This window comes from Dryobates pubescens, chromosome 26 (genome assembly GCF_014839835.1).
Source record: "Dryobates pubescens isolate bDryPub1 chromosome 26, bDryPub1.pri, whole genome shotgun sequence".
Classification (NCBI taxonomy): Eukaryota; Metazoa; Chordata; class Aves; order Piciformes; family Picidae; genus Dryobates; species Dryobates pubescens.
In genome coordinates, this window is record NC_071637.1 from 2,707,385 (window position 1) to 2,724,495 (window position 17,111).

At 46.9% G+C, this 17,111-nt stretch overlaps 1 protein-coding gene across 5 annotated transcripts in view; it reads left to right on the forward strand.

Moving 5' to 3' along the window:
* Positions 1-12,981, forward strand: part of RBM39 (RNA binding motif protein 39) — a 31,583-nt gene extending 18,602 nt beyond the window's left edge. For 3 of the 5 annotated variants that reach the window (XM_054173741.1, XM_054173742.1, XM_054173743.1), the window contains 8 exons: positions 923-988; positions 1,841-2,045; positions 2,239-2,316; positions 7,567-7,599; positions 8,569-8,644; positions 8,804-8,909; positions 11,822-11,900; positions 11,997-12,981. In XM_054173741.1, the coding sequence (XP_054029716.1) occupies positions 923-988; positions 1,841-2,045; positions 2,239-2,316; positions 7,567-7,599; positions 8,569-8,644; positions 8,804-8,909; positions 11,822-11,900; positions 11,997-12,097 (744 nt within the window). In that variant the 3' untranslated portion in view covers positions 12,098-12,981. Of the gene's footprint in view, positions 1-922; positions 989-1,840; positions 2,046-2,238; positions 2,317-3,714; positions 3,896-7,566; positions 7,600-8,568; positions 8,645-8,803; positions 8,910-11,821; positions 11,901-11,996 lie in introns of those variants that run through there. The other 2 variants (XR_008462905.1, XR_008462906.1) reach the window with 2 other exon arrangements.
* The last annotated feature ends 4,130 nt before the right edge of the window (positions 12,982-17,111 follow it).

Sequence of the window (17,111 nt, forward strand, 5' to 3'; positions counted from 1 at the left end):
GACCCTGGCTGAAGTTGTGCTGACTGCTTACCTTGTAAAATGGAGTTCCTCAGCCTATGAGATGCCACAGCTGTAATGTTCCAGTTAGGATCTGATGGGGTCTGAACACTTCTTGTCTGCTGGAATGTTGCATCAGTGCCAAGCCTCTACCAGTGGCTGGACTTAACAGAGAAATTGTGCATCACTTTTACAGGCTTCAGTTTTAGTATCACAGTACCTGGTTAGGCCCCACCTTGAGTCCTGTGTCCAGTTCTGGGCCCCTCCGTTTAGGAAAGATGTTGAGTTGCTGGAAGGTGTCCAGAGAAGGGCAGTGAGGCTGGGCAGGGGTCTGGAGCACAGCCCTGGGAGGAGAGGCTGAGGGAGCTGGGGTTGCTTAGCCTGGAGAAGAGGAGGCTCAGGGGAGACCACCTTGCTCTCTCCAACTCCCTGAAGGGAGGGTGTAGCCAGGTGGGGGTTGGTCTCTTCTCCCAGGCAGCCAGCAGCAGAACAAGACGACACAGTCTCAAGCTGTGCCAGGGGAGGTTCAGGCTGGATATTAGGAAGAAATTCTTCACAGCAAGAGAGATTGGCCATTGGGATGTGCTGCCCAGGGAGGTGGTGGAGTCACCATCGCTGGAGGTGTTTAGGAGGAGCCTGGATGAGGCACTGGGTGCCATGGTTTAGATTAGATGGTGCTGGGTGATAGGTTGGACTGGATGATCTCAAAGGTCTTTTCCATCCTGGTTAATTCTATTCTATACCTGTCTAGCTACCTGCACACTTAATTGTGTCCGGCAAGGAATAAGGAGCTGTTTGAAGAGCCCCAGCAGTCATTTGAGATTCCTTTCTGTTCACTTGGCAGGGCTCCATTCAGGTTTTGTTTTGATATCCTGTGGTTTGTTCCAGAATGTCTGATAATAAATAGCTTTACTTTTCTTCTCAGATTGAAAGCATTCAGCTGATGATGGACAGTGAAACTGGACGCTCAAAAGGATACGGATTTATTACGGTATGGCTGGAGCTACCACGCTTCTTAGACATTTACCCCTGTAGTTGTGTAGCATATACTCAGCAGTCTCTGAAGTCTCATCTTGGAGATGTCACATTGCAGGATGTGGAACAATGGCCTTGTCCTTTGTTTCTGCCAGTTCTCTCTGGATGCGGTGGCTGAACAATGCGGATGTTTAGAATGGAATAGTATGCTTTGTGCCTGGTAAAGCAATGCTGTCTTCTGCAGGCCAAGACCAGCACCTTCGAAGTGCTGTGAAAATGAATGAGCTTTTTAGGGGAAATAGGATTTTAGATGCTACAATTTCCAGTTGACAATGTCTTTGCTCTCAGATACAGAACTTTGTGAATTTTGAGTTTCTTGGCTAACCTGGCAATTCATCATGAAGAAAAAAAGCCTGGGACCTCTGGCCCTTGGAGACAAATGAAGTCTAACTATATAGCTAAATGCTTGATGCTTTTAATGCTGGCAAAATAATTTGATGTTACACAGACTAAAGCAGAGCATCTGCTGAGAATAGCCAGTAAATGCGTAGCAGTTAGAGGTTACAGAGACAGTGTTGTCCTTCAGAAGCGTTGGAAGTGAACTGCTTCGGTGGCTCCTGTTGACTGCAATCTCTAGATGCTCCACAGCAATGTGTATTGAAATACATTCTTACCTAAATAGGCAAAAGTAAATACCCAAACTGTGTGTGTTCAGCTGAATTGGAAAATAGGGAGCACGTTGGCTTAAGTTATTTGTCACCTTAAACATAGCGTTGCTCGCGACCGTGTACCTGGCTGTGCCACACAGCAGGAGAGCTGCTGAGTCCTGTGGACGTGATTACTGAGTTTCTATTTTTCCAATCTGCAGTTCTCAGACTCTGAGTGTGCCAAAAAGGCCTTGGAACAACTCAATGGATTTGAGCTGGCTGGTAGGCCAATGAAAGTTGGACATGTAACTGAGCGCACTGACGCTTCCAGTGCCAGCTCGTTTTTGGACAGTGACGAGTTGGAACGGACTGGAATTGACCTGGGGACAACTGGGCGCCTTCAGCTGATGGCGAGGCTCGCGGAAGGTGCGCACGGGGGAGCGAGGGAGGCGCGTGGGGGGGGGGGGGAGTGGGGATGACTGCTGCTGGCAGAGCGTTGTGTGAAGTGCACGGGATGGCGTTGTTAAGCTTTCGACGGCAGCAAGATCTCTGATGCTTGTGGTGCCTCATCCCTGGGTGAGAAGCGCTTGCTCCAAGGTGCCCTCCTGTCCCTTCGCAGGTACTGGTTTGCAGATTCCCCCCGCTGCGCAGCAAGCTCTGCAGATGAGCGGATCCTTGGCATTTGGAGCTGTGGCAGGTAAATGACAATCTCTTTTTCAACAATAACTTGTCCTTAACTGCATTCTGTGTAACCCTTTGAAGTGAGACTGTAGGTATTCACAGTAGCAGTGTATGGCAGCTTGGATGGGCATCATCTACTCTGCATTTTTTTGGTCAGATCTATTGTAGTTCACTTAATTCATCCCAAGCCTTCATCTTTTTTCCCTATACTAATGGGGAGCTTTGTGTTTTACTGTTGACTGTTAAATATGGTAGACTCAGCTGGGAGGGGATTGACCCTTCTGAAAAAGCAGAGGTGTACCAGGGTTAAGATTCTTAGGAGTTCATGGGTAACAGGGCAGCTAAGACTGCAGGAGTATTAGGTTTATACAGTGTGTATAAAGCACACAGCAAGGGCATGGTACGGCGGGGGATCCGAGTTGCTTTATAGTTTGTGTGTGCTGCGAGTGGGCATTTGGATGTGTAACTGAGACTTAGTTTTGTTGTGGGAGGGAATGAGGCTGAGGATACGATTACTGCTAGTTAATGGATGGCCTCAATAATGAATTGTTGAAGAGAGCTTCAGAACTAGAGGATTGGGTTACTTCCTGCAGGAGATTAGGCATTTACAGAGTGAAATTTCTTGGGTTTTTATGAACAGAAGAATAAAAGGCAGTAGAAAAGACTTAAATGTCACAAATAACTGGATGCTGGAATGTGTGAGAAATGTCAGAAAATCAGTGAAGAAAAGATGGCATTGCTTTGTTTGTTGTCCAGCAGTTTGACACAAGTGATTCAGAATTTAGATGCACCTAAATATGTTACTGAAATTCTATTAGCTATGTCCTTTGAAGGGAAGGGAACTGGCTAGTGAAAGAAAACTGTGGGTTGAGGAATAAGGTGATTTCTTCTGCTTAAAGAAAAAAGTGATGTCACAGTGGCAAGGGGAAAGCTAACCTAGTCAGGAAATAGAAGGAAACGTAAACAATGTAAAATGGAAATCACCTTTAATGTAGGTGATAAAGTCTTGCTTCCAAACAGGAGTAGTCAGTGAGAACCGAGCAGTTTTGAAACACACCACTCCCATATTTGAAACAAGCAAGCCAAAGACTCCCCAGCTTGGGTACATGGCCAAAATTGTGTGACACAGCTGAACTGTTAGCACAGCATGGAATCGGCAAGATCCAACCTGGCTGTGGAGAAATAAGTGATATGGCTGAATCCATGTTTGTTGAGGCAAGTGCATGTTCTTGAGTAGCACTACAAGCGGTAGGAGTGTCGCGGTTTGTGCCGGTTGTGTCGTACAAAAGGAGTGATGCAGACGTGCAGCTTGAGTGACTTTGGAAAAAGGTAAAGCTTTTTACTACCATAGAGTCATGAGCTATCCCCAGAGTGAGATTTGGTTATGGATTAAAGATCTCTTTACTCTTGTTAGAGAAAATTACTACCAGGAATTGTGTCATTATGGGAGACTTTAACTTCCCTGATACAGATTGGAGAAGAATTGCTAGTAATAATGGTGGGGCCCAGATATTCCTGGATGTGATATCCGACAAATTTCTTCATCAAACACTCACTGACTCATGAAGAGGGGATGCTATTTTAAACTCAATTTGGTAAGTAATGAAGATGTTATGGATGAGAATAGAAATGAGCATTGACTTGAGGGATCATGAGTTACTCAAGTTTAAATGGAAGGATGAACAAAACAGGTCTGTAACTAAGGCTTCTGATTGTGAAAGCGGTGGCTGCAGAAACAGGACAATGAAGTCATCTGGTCTAAGCAATTGGGGTGTTTGAATAGGCAGGATGCAAAAAGTATCTGCAGTTCCAAACTGCTAATGCTACATGGAGCTGTGGTCCATGGAAAGAAGAAACAGTCAGGGTAGAATTGGCCTCCACACTGAACTGGGTGATTATAAATGAGGAGTGAGCACAGGGACTATGAACAACAGGGAAAAGGGCTGATAACAATACTGCTAGTTTAGGAAATAGATGAAATGAGAATTGCCTGCCATCAGTGAGATTGAGATAGATCTTGTACAAGATCTGAAATTATAGATGGAGAGTTACCAAAACTTGAACTAAAGGGAAGTTGGACTGAGGTTGAATGAAATGTTGCTCTCAAGATGTTTCAGAAGAATCTCATTGCCTCAGTTTGTGGTGGGGACACTGGTCATAAAGTTTGGAAATTAAGGAAGGTAAAGTTAGGAGTATGGATTAAAAAAGAAGGAAAGTTTTTCACAAGGTCAAAGCTAAGAGCAAGAGCTGAAGTTACTCAGCTGAGTAGTGAGGAAACTCCCACCAATATAGTGAAGAAATAGGTACATGAAATATGAGAGCTGATACCTGGTATTGCAAAGAACTGTTTTACATCTGTAATGCAGTATATAGCTGGAGCAGCAAATTCTAAATTGCCTACACTTAGGAGGAAGGAAGAACAGCATCTTCCTGGTTGCAAGTCCTGTTGCTCTGATGTCACTTCTCTCCTTCAAAAGTCATAGTAAAGATGGTTAAACTGGAGAAGATTTTTTAACATACAGCATACTTAGAGAAACTGCATTTCAAGACTGACAGTCTTTGACAAGACTGGGTTCCCAGACAGAGGAGAAGTAGTAGAACCCTTCTCTCTAAACATTTGGAAGCTAATAAAGCAGAAAAGGGGGTAGTACAGGAAGTGCTGTGGAAAGTACAAGGTGTGTAAAGATGCAGCATCAAAGCAAGAGGGTTTTTTTTTGAGGGGGAAGCTGGGAAATTCAGCTGTTGTTGAAGCCAAAGTTCAGGTGCTGGGTGGATCTTAGTTACTAGTTTAGATGAATAAGAGTTTTCATCAACTAGGAGTGAGGTAAGTAAATACAGAGGTGCTGTCAGTGAAGGATTCTTGGGGTGTTGTACGTGGTTCACCTCTTCAGGATTGAAACAAATTCTAGTTCTGTAGGGTGGGAGTTCAGCTGTGAAAGATGGCCAAGGAGAGGGAAAATACCTAAATAGTCATTTCAGCAGCAAATGAATATGACATGTAAGGGTGAGACATTCTTGAAGGGACAGCTGTTCCTAGAGGTAGCACTCGTGTGTGTCTGAGGTGTAGCATACATTCACAAACAGTTCAGTTCACTTGTGTTTAAGATGGGCTGAGTCAAACTAAAATGGAGAAATTAAAGAGCCAGTTTTCTGTGAGACCTGAGAACTTGGATGCATAAACGCCTGGGAGAAAATTCCATTGGGAAGAAGAATTGAAACTAAACAGTTGTAGCAGTATAATTTCTGTTACCTAGTAAATTCTGTTTGAAAGTGAGGAGCCATGAGGCTGTGGAACACTTTCTGATGCTTTTTGGGCCAAAGCATTCCTTGTTTGTGGAAGAAATGGTGCTGCAGTGGAAGGATGAATAAATGTCATCAGAACCTCTTTGATCTGCTGTTGTGGTGTAGCTGTTTACTTAGAAAGCTGGGGAATACTTGGCAGGCTTTTCTTTATTTGAACCTAGTTATGCTTCAAAATAAACATGCAAGTTCACTTTGGTTTTAAGACATGGATACCTCTGTGTTTCTCTGTTAGCCATGCTAAACTCTGCCCTTTTAAGTTATGTACACAGGCCATACCAGAACAGTGACTTGGAGCTTAACTTGACAGCTGGATTAACTTCAGTTTCCACCTTCTGTTGAAAAAATGCACGTAGGGAAGAGTAAGAGTTGACAGTGAAGAGTGACAATGAATTTCTAAGTTCTGAGTGAATTTAGAAGTGAGAGGATTATTCAGTCATGAGCAACAGGAAAATTCAGTTCAGCTGATGGAATTTTCTGTGGACCACAGGGTTATGTTTCAGAGGTGGTAGATAACTGGCCTATGAAACTTGTTCCACAAGGTACTGTTAGACATCCTTGAGTTTACAACAGATTTGCCTCTTGACCCTAAACAGAACTTGAGCTGTTCATCTTTGTAGAGTGGCCATGTTTCCAAGTGGCCTGGAGCATTCTTCTCCAGCCCAGGCTGGCTGATAAATGCAGTGTGCAGTTGTCAGAAGTGCAGAGGGAGAAGTCTGTCCTCATCTAATAGAGTGACTTGGGCTCTTACTTTTACTTATTTGAAACACATTTGTTTACAAAAAAGTTTGGTTAGTAATGAATCAGGCAATTAGAGATTTGACCAAATCCATGCAGATTCTGTAGAGCCTACAGGCTAAGATAGTGTTTCTCATTATGGCATTTTGATGAGTTCTTTGTGTTCAGATAGAGGAGGGAAAGGTGCTAAATGGACCCAGCTCTTACTAGAGCTCAGTCTTCAGAGCTAGTACCTTCCATTGTTTCTTTCATCAAGCTGATCACCATTATGTGTTCTATGGAAGCCACTTGGAAGGGCCCTTGAAGCCCCTTTGGGGGCTCTGACTGCCTAATACTTAGAGCAAAAAGTTCACTCATGTTGTGGAGGAGGGTTGATTAGAAGGGGGAAAAGTATGGTGATACCTGACACCAGCAGGTATTTTCAAGTAAGATTGGAAGCTTACCTGTGATCAATCCCCTCACTGCTTTCTAAGCAAACCTGAGTCTTCCACCTCCTTGTGCTGATGTGAATTTAAGTGGAGCACAAGTGAAGAGAGTTGTACTTGGGTTTCCTGCATTCTGAAGTTACCTCTTGGTCTAAAGATGTCAAGTGTTGGGAGTCTCAAACTGGAAAATGGTTACTCTACATTAGTCTGTTCCCGTTACTCCAAATGGGGACACCTGTGTGTTCTTAAACACTTCATTGGTGTTTTCTTGGGAAATTAAGTATCTGAGCATTTGAAAATGTTTAGAATCTGAAAAATAACAGTGTGAGTTGTGCCCTTGGGGCATTTATCTGAAAGGATTACAGGTGATACACAGCCCTACTCTATTTGAAATGTGGAACTGCTTTCAGAATGTCACAGTTGTGTAACTGTGCTTAAATGCTTCCTGCCAAACTGCTAATGCCTGTGAGAATTGCTGCTGTTGTTTTCTCATAGAACAAAATGTCTTGCAAAGTAAGCACAGCAAGGGCAAGGTGGAAACAGCACATTGACTTAAAGGACATGGTCATGCCTTTCCCTTGAAGGTATTGTTGTCCTTTGAAACATTCCTGTATTCCATGGGTGTGGGATACAGACTTATTTCACCTGAGAAGCTGAAATTAGTGAAACTAGAGAGGAATAGTGAGAGTGGGTTGAGGTACATGTCTTGGCCATGAAAATGCAAGCTAAACATCCTGGGTGGCAGGTAACAATACAGTGATGCTGGCAAGAATGCTGTGTAACTTCTGTGTGTTTTTCTTTAGATTTGCAGACGAGACTATCTCAGCAGAATGAAGGTAAATTAGCATTTGGTAGAACTTGTCACTAGTAGGTTTCCTTGCACATGTCTAAGTGAAATGCTTCTGGGGTGGAGTTTGCCAACAGCATGATAAATTGTATTAGTGTCTGTAGGAGTTGTTCTGTGAAAGTAACAGAACATGTGTTAAACACTTCACCTTTTCTTCGTAGCATTTCCCTAGTGTTGGGAGCATTTCCCAGCCATGTGTTAGTCCTGGAAAAAGGGTGGGTTTGTGGTTTTGATTGGGGTGGGGGGGGTGTGATTTCCTGTCTTAGAGGTAAGGACTAGAGCAGTTATTGGGGAGTTTGGGGTTCCTCTCCCTGGAGTAGTCATCACCTTACTCTGAATGTGCAACCCTTAACTGTCTGTCGGGGGGGAGAGTGGGTGGCAGTTACTGCAGCTAAATGAACCTGGGAAGGGGCATAGCTCTGTTCACTGTTAAAATGCTTGTTGGTTTAGTTGTCACATTGCTCATTCACAAGGGATAATTCACTGTGCTTAAAATACATTTTGAGCATTCTCAAAGTCTGTCATCTCTTGTGAGATCAGATGGGGTGGTGCCACTTTATCCCAGGCTACTGCTCAGCTTCCCTGAGGAGAGAAAAATGGAAGGTGCTGCTGGCATACAGCTCAGGCTGGCTTTGTAGATGCATGTGGAAATGCAGACATCTGCATTTCAGTGTTTAACTTGAAAACCTGCCAGAGCCAATGTTCAGTGTTACTTTCTCAGCATCAGCTGTAGTTCAGCTGCACTATTTTCTGTATGAATCAGTTGAACATTTCCAGCACAGGCAGTGTCATGCTTTCCTGCCTTCACTTTTCTGTTTAGTTAGAACTGTTGCTGCTATTGCTGAGGGTTGGGATTGTCAAGAATAGATAGAAGATACTCATTGAAACTGAAGCCATGTGTAGCTGATTCTTAGATTTGGGGTCATTGTGTGTTGTTTTTTTTCCCCCATTACCACAGTTCTGGCTGCAGCTGCTTCTGTACAACCCCTTGCAACGCAGTGCTTCCAGCTTTCCAACATGTTTAATCCTCAAACGTAAGTGATTTATCGTTACCCGTTTGTGTGGCATTTGTTAGATGACTTCAGCATCTGGGGAAGCAGTCAGATGTTGCAGAGGGGTTTTTGGTGGGTTTCAGGGTGGATTTTGTATGAGTGATAATGACCTGTCCTGTTCTTTCCCCCCACCTCCTACAGTGAAGAAGAAGCTGGCTGGGATACAGAAATTAAAGATGATGTGATTGAGGAATGTAACAAACATGGAGGAGTTATCCACATCTATGTAGACAAAAACTCGGCTCAGGTATGCTTGGTTCCAAGGAGAACAACAAAGCAGCAGCCTTGAGGAAACTTGATGTTTTGTGTGCTAGAGGGAGCATTACAAATACTGTGGTGGTGCTTTTTCCCCCTAATCTGAATTTCTTGGAGCTGCCTTGTGGTTTTTGTAGAGTGTAGGAGGTTCCTTCCTGCTTTGAGTCACTGTGTAGCTCACATGCAGGCAGGTGAGCAGTTTCCTGGCCCTGCAGCCTACACTTATGGCGTGATACAGCTGAAGTTACTGTCGAAACACAGGCTGAAGAGTAGTGACCTCTTCAAGACAGGCATTTGGCTTTTCCCTTAAGCTGTGCATTTACCCAAAGCCAGGAGCTTCCTCTGTTGCTCAGGAGCAGGGGCTTTAGCACAAAGGGTGTCCCCTTCTCACAGGCTTGAGATCACTGAGTTGTAGAGTGGTTTGGCTTAGAAGGGACCCTAAGGATCATCCAGTTCCAACCCTCCTGCCACAGACAGGGACATATCCCACTAGACCAGGTTACTCAAGGCCTCATCCAACCTGGCCTCGAACATTTACAGGGCTGGGGTATCCACAGTTTCTCTGGGCAACTTGTGCCAGTGCTTTGCCACCCTCTCAGTGAAGTGCTTTTTATAGCTAATTAAACCTCCCCCCTTTCAGCTTAAAACCACTCTTCTTTATTTTCCCAGCCGAGAAATGGTTATGCTTGGGGGTGATGTTAAAGTCCTGAAGGGGGCAGGTGGACCTCCTGAAGTTGTAACAGGGAGGAGACAAACAGGGGCTACTGGTGCAGACTTAGTTACTGTTTGAGGGACACAACCTGCATCTTTAAAAGGCTAAGGAATTTTTCTCCTGTATTCACTTCTGTTTACACAGTCCTCAGACTGGCTCTCTCTTTCCCCAATGTTTCAGCACTTGGAATACAAACTGTGGAAGGTCTGTAGAAGACAGGGCTTTTTGGAACCCCTTTTTTACAGCGTTTCCAGCCCAAATTGAAATATGGCTTTCAAATGCTCTAACAGCCAGAGCAATTCTTGCCATTTCTACCTTTGGAAGTGTCCTGTCATCTTCCATTCCCTTCAGGGCTGAAATCTGCACTGCTGTCCCTGTCAGGATTGCTTCCCTGGGATTGTTCTGCCCCAGTAATGCACTGCGCACTCAGGGCCCTTTGTTACCATTGTGCTGCTTCTACAGAAGACTTGAGTCACTCAGCCCTTTCATGTGGGGCTACTGAGAGAGCAGATGAGAGACGAGCCACAGCCTCACAGAAGAGCACACAATCTTTCCTAGCTTGTTTTAAACTTCAGGATCACTGCTCTGTTGGATCTGTTGGGCTGGTTTGAGGTGGAAGCCTTTCCCACACTTCAGGAAAAGACAGGGTCCTTTGACAAATGGGAACAAAAACCCAACACGCAACTCCTCCCAAAGCATCACCCTGAAACCACAACAGCATACCTCACCTAGGTTCTGAGCACCTACAGCTGCAAACCTGGCTCATGTTAGTGGATTTCAGATGAAAGCTGCAGCATGCTGAGTGAGCTTTGCACCACAGAGAGTCCCTTTGCTCACAGTACAAACACAAGTACCCAATGATAACCTAAAAGCACTGTTTGATGCAGATTTCCTCTGTGCTGTTGAGGCTCAACGTTCTGGGTCTTCTGAAGTGATTCTGGCTCCCATCTTTTTAGGGTTATTTTGCAGACTTCCCAGGCTGAGGGCTTTCAGCCATGTAGGTGTGGTTTGTTGTGGGTCAGAAGATTGCAGTCCCAGCTGCACACCTAGCCTTGTGTACTGCATGGTGGTCTGTGGGGGAACACTTAAGCTTTATGTTGCTGTACCTCATGTCAAGGTTGGAGCAGGGGGAGGCTGAGAACAGAACTGCCTGCTAATTGCTTACTGCTGTAAACGTGAGCCCCGGGCTCACATTTCCCCTCCCAGAAGGGAATGAGTTGGATTGCAGTGGGAGAGTTAGTGCAGACTGTGGGCATCTGCAGGTCTTGCAGCTGTTGAATGTGAACATTGCTGTGCTCCAGATTATGGACTCACAGCTTACATTGGGTTGGAAGGGACCTTCAAAGGCTGTCTTGTCCAGCTTCCCCTGCTGGTCCCTTGCAGGTACACCTCCAGCTAGATCAGGCTGCCCTGAGCCACATCAAATCTGACCTTGAATGTCTCTGGGGACAGGGCCTTAACCACATCCCCTGGGCAGCCTGTTCCAGTATTTCACCACCCTCATTGTGAAGAGCTCCCTTCTGATACCCAGCCAGGCAGGCCTAGTGCTTGGTTGGCAGATGGAAACCATTGGGTGTCTCTGGTGCAGTTAAAGCTGGGCTTGTCCCTCTTGTTGCTTATCATTGTAGGCTCTACGTGCCCTGCTGTGGTGGGGTTTTTCCCTTTGTCTCAGGCTGTGGTCAAGTAAAGACAGATGCTGAGATCCACATAGGAAAACATGAACAGTCTTTCTCCAAGTGCTGGATGTCCTTCCTGCCCAGGGCAGTGCTGAACCTCTCTGAAAACTGGACTGGATTTCCTGTCCAGCCAGGCGTTTGCGGTTGGTGATTTGGCACAAGTCGATGCTTGCCTGCAGCCGCAGTAGAGGCAGCCACACTCGTGGGTTTTTTGGTGAGGGATCTGTAATCAGGAGCCATTAGGTTGTCTCTTAGATGAGCAGTGCAAGTGAACAATCCATTACTTGTTGATTTCAGCTCAAGCTTTGCTTCTGGTGAGTTTTGCCAGTCCCTGTTAGGAGAAGCTCCGAGCTAGGTTAGCTCAGTCTGGTGAGGCGGCGCCAGTCGCATCCTGCCCGCTGTTGCGCGTGCTCGCGCTTGGGCTGTGCTGTCGGTCGATCCCAGGGAGGTGTGTTCAGAGCGGTGGTGTGGGGTGTTCCCGAGCTGCTCACAGACTGTGACACTTGTGTCTTGCAGGGCAATGTGTACGTCAAATGTCCTTCCATCGCTGCTGCCATCGCGGCTGTGAACGCGCTGCATGGGAGGTGGTTTGCAGGTGAGTGCGCTTCCTGGGGAGACCCAGCTTTACTCACTAGGTACAGGCACGGCCAGATGCTGTTACTGTTAAAATTGGTTCTGCTCTTCTGTTTAGGCAAGATGATTACAGCAGCATATGTACCTCTTCCAACGTACCACAGCCTTTTCCCAGACTCTATGACTGCAACCCAACTACTGGTTCCTGTTCGACGATGAAGATGGATTTAGTCAGTTTTGTACATAGTTATTTTTTGGAGGAAGATTGAGTTATCTTTTATTTAGATAAAACTAAAGGAAAGGATTTAATGTCATTTTGTGTACACTTCCTGCTATCTTTAAAATAAACTGAAGTAAGCAGAAATGCAGCGTGTTCATTCTCCCTGACTAGCATTTCCACTGTATACAAAGCTGTTGACTTCTTGTTCTGCCTTGTAATTCTTGTACATTTACTGGGGTGATCTGTAGGAACCGAGAAGTAGCTCATAGAAAACAAGTTCTCTGTAACAGGCAGATGGGACATGATGACATTTTTCATGTTTAACAGCCTTTCTTTTAGGGCAGCAATTACATTTTGCATTTCACTAAATGTAGCTCTGCTCAAGGTTGATAGTGGCTCGGGAGGGACAGATTTAGTGTTTTGTATAAATGGAAAACTCAAAGGCTACTGAAAGCTGACTCTAGAGAGCCACTCAGCTTGACTTATGCTGGATAATTGCTAAGGATAGAAGAATTGAAGGGGTTTATTTCTTGATGGTAACTTTTGATTAATGTATCTGTAAAAGTTTCTTTGTAAATACTGTGTGAGGTGTGTCTAAGTTTCCAAACAAAACCATCTCTGCATTTCCAGAGGAGTTTCTGTGTGTGCAGTGTGGCACAGCTGAAGGATTCCAGCAGTCTGGACGTGGGTGGGAAATACAGAAACGTGTTTTGTTTTGGTTGCATATAATCTTTGCTCTTTTTAAGCTCTGTGAGCTCTGAAATATATTTTTGGGTTACTTCAGTGTGTTTGACAAGACAGCTTGATATTTCTATCAAAGACTTTCATATTGCAACAATCTTTGTAAGAACCACTCAAATAAAATTCTCTTAAAAAGGCCTTCATGAAGCTTTATTTCTCCGCTCGCCCAAGGTGGTGTAAGCGGCGTGTGCCAAAGGCAGGCAGTGGGTGCTGTGCAGTGCTAGATGGTGGAATGCTGCTCTGCAGAAGAATGCACAGAGCCAGGTTTTGCTGTTGTGAACACTGTGCACAGTGGTTCAGGGCTGGTGGGTTTTCTGTCCACAGAGGCTGGGGGCAGCTCTTGCCCTTTTTCAGGCCTGCTGGAGATGTAGTCCAGAGGTTCAGCCCTGCCCACCTCCATCTTTCACAAGTGGTTGTGACTTGTGGACATGGAGTAGTCATGCCTTTGGTCTGGTTTTGTAGGGAAGCTTGCCCAAGCTGATGGCCCTCTTAGTACCCTTTCCCACTTCCCTGTCATTTGTGACCACTGGCTACTGCAATCACTGCATCCCACTATGGTGGAGTTAGGAAGGACCTCTGGAGATGTAGTCCAACTCCCCTCTAGCAGTCAGTGGGTTGCTGTGGTGAAGAGGTTATTAGTTATGAATATGAAATATGAATTGTGAAAATACTATTTTTATTAATTATAAACTATTAATAACCGATGAATCACCAACTTATATACATGTTCTAGTGCACGTCCGTGAAATACATTCCACAAGTGGCTTAGTGTTCTGATTAGAACTTAATTGAACTATCTACAGACCGTTTCTATATGTGTATAACGAAGGGTGCGGTTCCTCCGCTTGGCCACCAGATGGCGACTCGGCGGGACGCGGGCGGCTCCTGGCCATACACAGCAATGCTATAATCTCTCTATGCGTCAGCGATTACTCTGCTGGACGTGGATACTTTGAACTGAGCGCCAGTGGATGGAAAGCACGTGGGAGATACTCTGTAGCTGTTGTTTGTAGCAAGGTGGAGGTCCGGCAGGCGACTGTGGCTGGACTGGTTCCTAGTCGAGTTGGACGGCGGCGTTGGGTTACTGTCTCCTCTCTCTGCAGCAGTGGAGAGGGAATGATGGAACCTGGGCTTAGCTCGGAAGCAGGTTCCCGTCAGGACTCAGTTGATTCCCTCCAGACAGTGGGATCGGTCCTGGTCGGAGTCGGCCCGTGGGGTCGGCCCGCACGCCAGGGTGGGCCAAGGGTTGCCGGTAGGCAGGCTCGGAAGACAGGGCAGCAGGCAGAGCTACGGGGTCGGCCCAGTACGGCGATTCTCGGGGCTGGTGTAAACAGCCTCGGGGAGAGAATGCGGCTGCCTTAGGCGGCAGATTCTCCTTTCCTGAGCTTAAAGGAACAGCAGGACGCTCGGAGCGGTCCCGGGTCTGGTGCAGTATAGGCACGAACAATGCTTTGGTCTTCCCTGAGGGTCACCGGGCTCAGAGCGGCACACGTGGCGGCTCCTCTCCCGCTACGGCGGGGCCAGGCACATGTGGGCTCGGTCTCGATCAAGTCCCTTCTCCCCGGCCACTGGGCAGGTCTTACCCCGGGGGTTGGTGCAGCCCTCCGGGGGCACGGTGGGCTCTCCCGGTCGGCTCGACTGGCTGTGGCGACGCTGGGCTCCTCGGGCTCAGCGAAGGTCCTCCCTCTGCAGATGATCCTCACAACTGCTGCTCACGGTGCAGAGGCTTTCAGTATCGTGCAGGTATGACAGAAGCTAACAACAATCAGCTCAATGGCAGAGGCTATGGCTCGAGAGTTGCTCTCTCGAGCAAGCACAGAGACAAAGTGAAAGAGAGGGCAACTTGTTTACCAGCTGGGGTGATACTTACAGATGCCTCAAGGCTGGGCTTGACCAATGGGCACTCTCATAACCAACTGGCTCCAGCCTATAGAAAGCATGGAGCTGGAATTATGCCATGCTTGGTATCTGCATGAGCACTGGATGCGCTGGGTGCCTGCTGGCCTGGCCAATGCCTTGGCTTTGGTCTTCCTCCTGAAGGAGGAGGAGCTTGTCCACATGCTGGGACAAGAGTCAACATCTGGGCATAATGTGCCTTCACCACAGTTGCCCAGGATTGCAGTGTCCAGGTGGGTTTGGAATCTCTCCACGCAAGGAGAGGGAGTGTGTGTGAAGACTGACTTGAAAGCTTGTGAGGCAGGATTAAGGAGCAGACTAATAGGAGACACTGGCCACCTGCTCAGGATGAGGAAGCTGATGAGGCCTTCTACAGGCAGCTGGAAGTAGCCTTGCAGTTAGCCTCTGGCTGTCACGTGGGATTTCAATTGCCCTGACAGTTGCTGGGAAAACCACACAGGTACCTGGAGCTGAGGAGGTGCCTCCAGTCTGTTCACAATCAGGTGATGGAAGAGCTGAGAAGAGTACAGCTGGACCTTGTTCTGACAGAGGGAGTAGGTGAGGTAGGGGGCAGCCTTGGCTGTAGTGATCTTGACAGGTTGGAGTTCAGGATCACATGCAGTAGACAGCCACAAGCAGGACTTCAGAAGGGCTAACTTTGGCTTTTTCAAGGAACTGCTTGGAGAAGTCCGGTGGGATAGGGCTCCAGGTAGTAGGAGAGGTCCAAGTGAGCTTGGTCAATATTCAGGTGATGTTTCCTCCAAGCTCAAGATGCTGAAGATAAGAATTTTTCAGAGGATATTAGGGCACAACAAGGAAAGCTCAGGCTGCCTTAGGACTACACCTGGCAGGGAAGATCAAGAACAAGAAAGGCTTCCTCAAGAGTGCTGGAGGCAAAAGGAAGACCAGAGGAAACAGGGGTTCACTGGTGCATGAGGTCAGTGCCCTGGTGAGTGAGGAGACAGAAAATGCTGCCTTTGCCTCAGTCTTCACTGCTAAGGCTAGCTCTCAGGAGGAAGTCAGGAGAAAGGTCAACTTTGCCTCAGCTGAAGAGGATTGGGTTGGAGATCAGTAAGGCAACTGAATGTCCACAGATCCATGGTCCCCACTGGGCAACTAACTGCAAGTGTTGAGGGAGCTGGCTGGAGTCATTGCTACACCACTCTCCGTGTCTTTGAAGAGTCCTGGAGAACAGGAGAGGTACCTGAGCATTGGAGGAAGGCCACTGTGACTCCTATCTTCAAAAAGGGGGAGAAGGAGCACCTGGGTAACTATAGACTGGTTGGCTTCCCTTCCACCCTGGAAAGGTGATGGAAAATCTTGTTCTTGGTGCTATCTCAAAGCATGTTGAGGAACTAGTCAGTATGAATTCACCAAGGAGAAGTCAGTGTGAATTCACCAAGGAGAAGTTGAGCTTGACCAATGTGATAGCCTTTTATGATGGCCTAACTAGATGGATGGACAAGAGGAGAGCAGCAGTTGTGGTGTACCTCGACTTGAGCAAGGCTTTCAACACTGCCTGCCGTGGCATCCTCACAGCCAAGCTGAAGGAGTGCAGCCTGGATGATTGGATGGTGAGATGGATTGGGAACTGGTTGAAGGAGAGGGCTCAGAGAGTTGCTGTGGTCAGTGAGGCACAAGTCTAGTTGGAGGCCTGTCACTAGTGATGTCCCCCAGGTGGTAGTACTGTGTCCAGCTCTACTGAATGTCTTCATCAATGATCTGGGTGAAGGGACAGTTGGAGAGGAGTGTTGCTGGATAACAGGATGACCATGGGCCAGCCATGTGCCCTCATGGCCAAGAAGGTGCATCAAGAGGAATGTGGCTGGCAGGTCAAGGCAGGTTCTCCTTCCTCTCTACTCTGCCCTGGTGGGGCCACATCTGGAGTGTTGTGTCCAGTTCTGGGCTCCCCAGCTAAAGGACAGGGACTTGCTGGATCGGGTACAGCACAGGGTGTTGGGTGATAGTTTGGACTTGATGATCTCAAAGGTCTTTTCCAACCTGGTTAATTCTATTCTATTCTAAGGGCTACAAAGATGCTGAGGGGCCTGGAACAGCTCTGATGAGGAAAGGCTGAGAGAATTGGGGCTATTTAGTCTGGAAAAGAGCAGACCAAGGGGGAATCTCATCAATGCAGATCAATACTCAAAAGGGTGGGTGTCAGGATGGGACCAGGTCTTTTTCAGTGGTGCCCATTGATGGGACAAGGAACAAAAGGCACAAACTTGAACATCTAAACATGAGGAAGAACTTTAAGTGTGATGGAGCACTGGGACAGGCTGCCCAGACAGGTGGTGGAGTCTTCATCTCTGGAGACACTCAAAACCTGCCTGGACGTGTTCCTGTGACCTTCTCAAGGTGACCCTGCCTTGGCAG